Below are 2627 nucleotides of genomic sequence, written 5' to 3'. Positions count from 1 at the left end.
ATCCCTTTTAACAACACCATTGATGGAAATTCCTAAGACAACTAGTTCTTGGCAACCTTACGCTAAGATGTAGAGACAAAACATAAGAAATCAATATATAAAAGCGGTGATAAATTACATCTTTTAAATTCAATTTTCATCAACTACAACCAAAAGTCTTAAGAATATATTTCAGGCTACCCCTACCCCTTTTGTTCCCTCTCCCAAAACGATCTTATGTTATTCACTTGTTGATGTTCATAAATACTCTGAAGCAAGCTCACATCAACTATGACAAATGCTGTTCAGGACATCCAGATCAAGAAGAGTTTTGCAGGTTAAACATCATCCTAGGCAACAAGCATATCATCATAACTAAATTATTAAAAGTAGAATCATCAAAATAGCATAAATGAGTGGGGAGAAGACGGTTTTAGCAGAGGAGCTCACCACGATTTTAGAACATTTCCCAAATATAATGTTGAAAGTACAGCACAAGAGCTCACCCAAGAAAGAAAGCAGCAAATGATAAAAATAAACTCCAGAAATCACACATACAATTAGAAAAAAAAAAAACTAGAATCACAAAGGGCTAGAAGCGAAATCAAGCAGTTAAAGAACAGAGGTCCAGATCTAGTCAAATTTAAGTACGTGCCTGTAATGGAAACTTCAAACCAAATAACACACCATGGTTATGCTTCTCTGAGTTTGTTGAGCAAGCTATGATGGACTGGAGCAAAGCATGATAGACTAGATCTACTTGGCCAGATCAGCCACTTGCCACTTGCCCCTTGCATGCACCAGATCAGTGAGAGAAAGAGAGAAGACCGTTGAACTCGGTTGAAGAATTGCAAAGACTGGCGACTCAACTAGAGAAAAGGATGTGTTTTTTTGGGATCTACTCCTCCTCCTGTCATTGTTATAGAATGCCTATTAGAAGCTATTCACCCCTTGCATGCACTAGATTAGCGAGAGAAAGGGAGAAGATGGTTGAACTCGGTTGAACAATGGGGAAGACATGTGACTCAACCGGAGAAAATGAGAAGACGTAGCAACGGCGTGAGAAAAAATGGAGACGTGTTCGGTGTGAGAAAGAAGGGCTTATCGTTTTATTTTTACTTTATTTTTAATATATAGTCGGGCAAGTTATAAACTTGACAAAAGAAGCTAAGCTAAGATGCTTAAGACAACATCAAGTCTGCTTGAAGGTGGTTGCTACATCCAGGATGCGGTTCCAAAAGTAGTGTCATATCTTCCTCCCGTTGATGAGCGTCCTTTGCCACAAAATCTGCGCAGTATAAGGTTTCCCGTGGTGCATGTCGAACCTCAATGTCCCAATCAGAGTAGATTAACTTCCTGCCTTCTTCAATTGCAAGTTTAAATGGATGATCCGTTCCACAATCCTCCATTAACAAGCAAATCACTTCAAGAGAATTAGTATATACCAAGATTTTGTTGAAACCTTGTTGTTTACAAATGCGGAGTCCTGTTACAACTCCTAAAAGCTCTGTACACATTGGTGGTATACATCCAAGTGTTCTTTGAAATCCTAAGACCCAATCTCCTTTTGGATTCCTGATTAATCCGCCACAGGAAGCATGCCTTTGAAGATTCATAGAACCATCTGTATCTAGACGAAGGCAGCCCTCTGGTGGTGGATACCATTTCGTTATCTCTTCACCTATTTGGAAGATCTGATGTCTGAATTTTCCATGGGTTGTTGATTCCATAAGTTATCTGATGTCTGAATTTTCCATGGGTTGTTGATTCCATAAGTTGATGAAGGCCTAAATGAATAATCTCTGATTCTTGAGCTCTTACGCCTTCCATGACACCCTTGCATCTATTTTTCCATAAGATCCAGCATATAAAACTAAAAACTTTTATCCAAGGCCATCGTGAGACCTTTGCATTGCCAATGTCCTTGGTCATGTTTCTCTGAAGCCAAACCTGCAAGTCAGAACAAAAGAAATTTGCAAGATGGTTAGGATTAATAATATTTATCCACACGTTTCGGGCCACTTCACAGTCTCGTAGAATATGTAAGATATTCTCCTCTCTCTAACACTCAAAGGGGCAGCTCTCACTGACATTTACCCTCTTTTGGCTTTGAGTGAGTTAGTGGCTAAATCTCTCATGGAAGATCTGCCAGAGGAAGAATTTAATTTTCTCAGGAATCGGAATTTTCCACATTTTCTTCCACGGGGCTGTGTGAGCTTGATCATGCTGTTGAAAAACCATTTGGTATGCTGATCTGACATTAAATTTCCAATCACTGCTACTTCTCCAGCAAAAATAGTCATCTTCATTTCCATTGGGGGGGTTTATCTTCAGTATGATGTTGATAATCCACTGAGACAGAAAGTTCCTCCATTAGAGAAGGGCTTATCTGGTAGGCATATTTTTGAATGAGCATTTAATGCTATTTTAACGATAAATGGGCCTTTAAATGCACCCACCATAACTTTGAGTTACATCGTAACCAATGTTTTTTCCAAAAGTTAGTTAGAGTTTAAGCCCATCCAAACAACAAGCCAATAACTTTAAATCAACTCCAAACCTCATTTTCACACTTTCCTAACCACTTTTTCCAATCCCAATGGCAATCCAAACACCTCCTTAATTTCAATTTGCTTAATTTCAATAGT

General features: G+C 38.8%; 1 protein-coding gene across 1 annotated transcript; it reads right to left on the bottom strand.

Annotated features, from left to right (window-relative positions):
* Window positions 1-1160: 1160 nt before the first annotated feature.
* LOC114720258 (uncharacterized) lies at window positions 1161-1709 on the bottom strand. The gene has a single exon (XM_028905903.1). It carries the CDS (start codon window positions 1707-1709, stop codon window positions 1161-1163), a length of 549 nt encoding a protein of 182 aa, XP_028761736.1.
* Between the last annotated feature and the right edge of the window lie 918 nt (window positions 1710-2627).

This window comes from Neltuma alba, unplaced genomic scaffold (genome assembly GCF_004799145.2).
Source record: "Neltuma alba isolate B1F8T4 unplaced genomic scaffold, ASM479914v2 tig00002216_pilon, whole genome shotgun sequence".
Classification (NCBI taxonomy): domain Eukaryota; kingdom Viridiplantae; phylum Streptophyta; class Magnoliopsida; order Fabales; family Fabaceae; genus Neltuma; species Neltuma alba.
The sequence above is the reverse complement of the archived record's forward strand: the minus strand, read 5'-3'. Positions and strand labels throughout refer to the sequence as shown.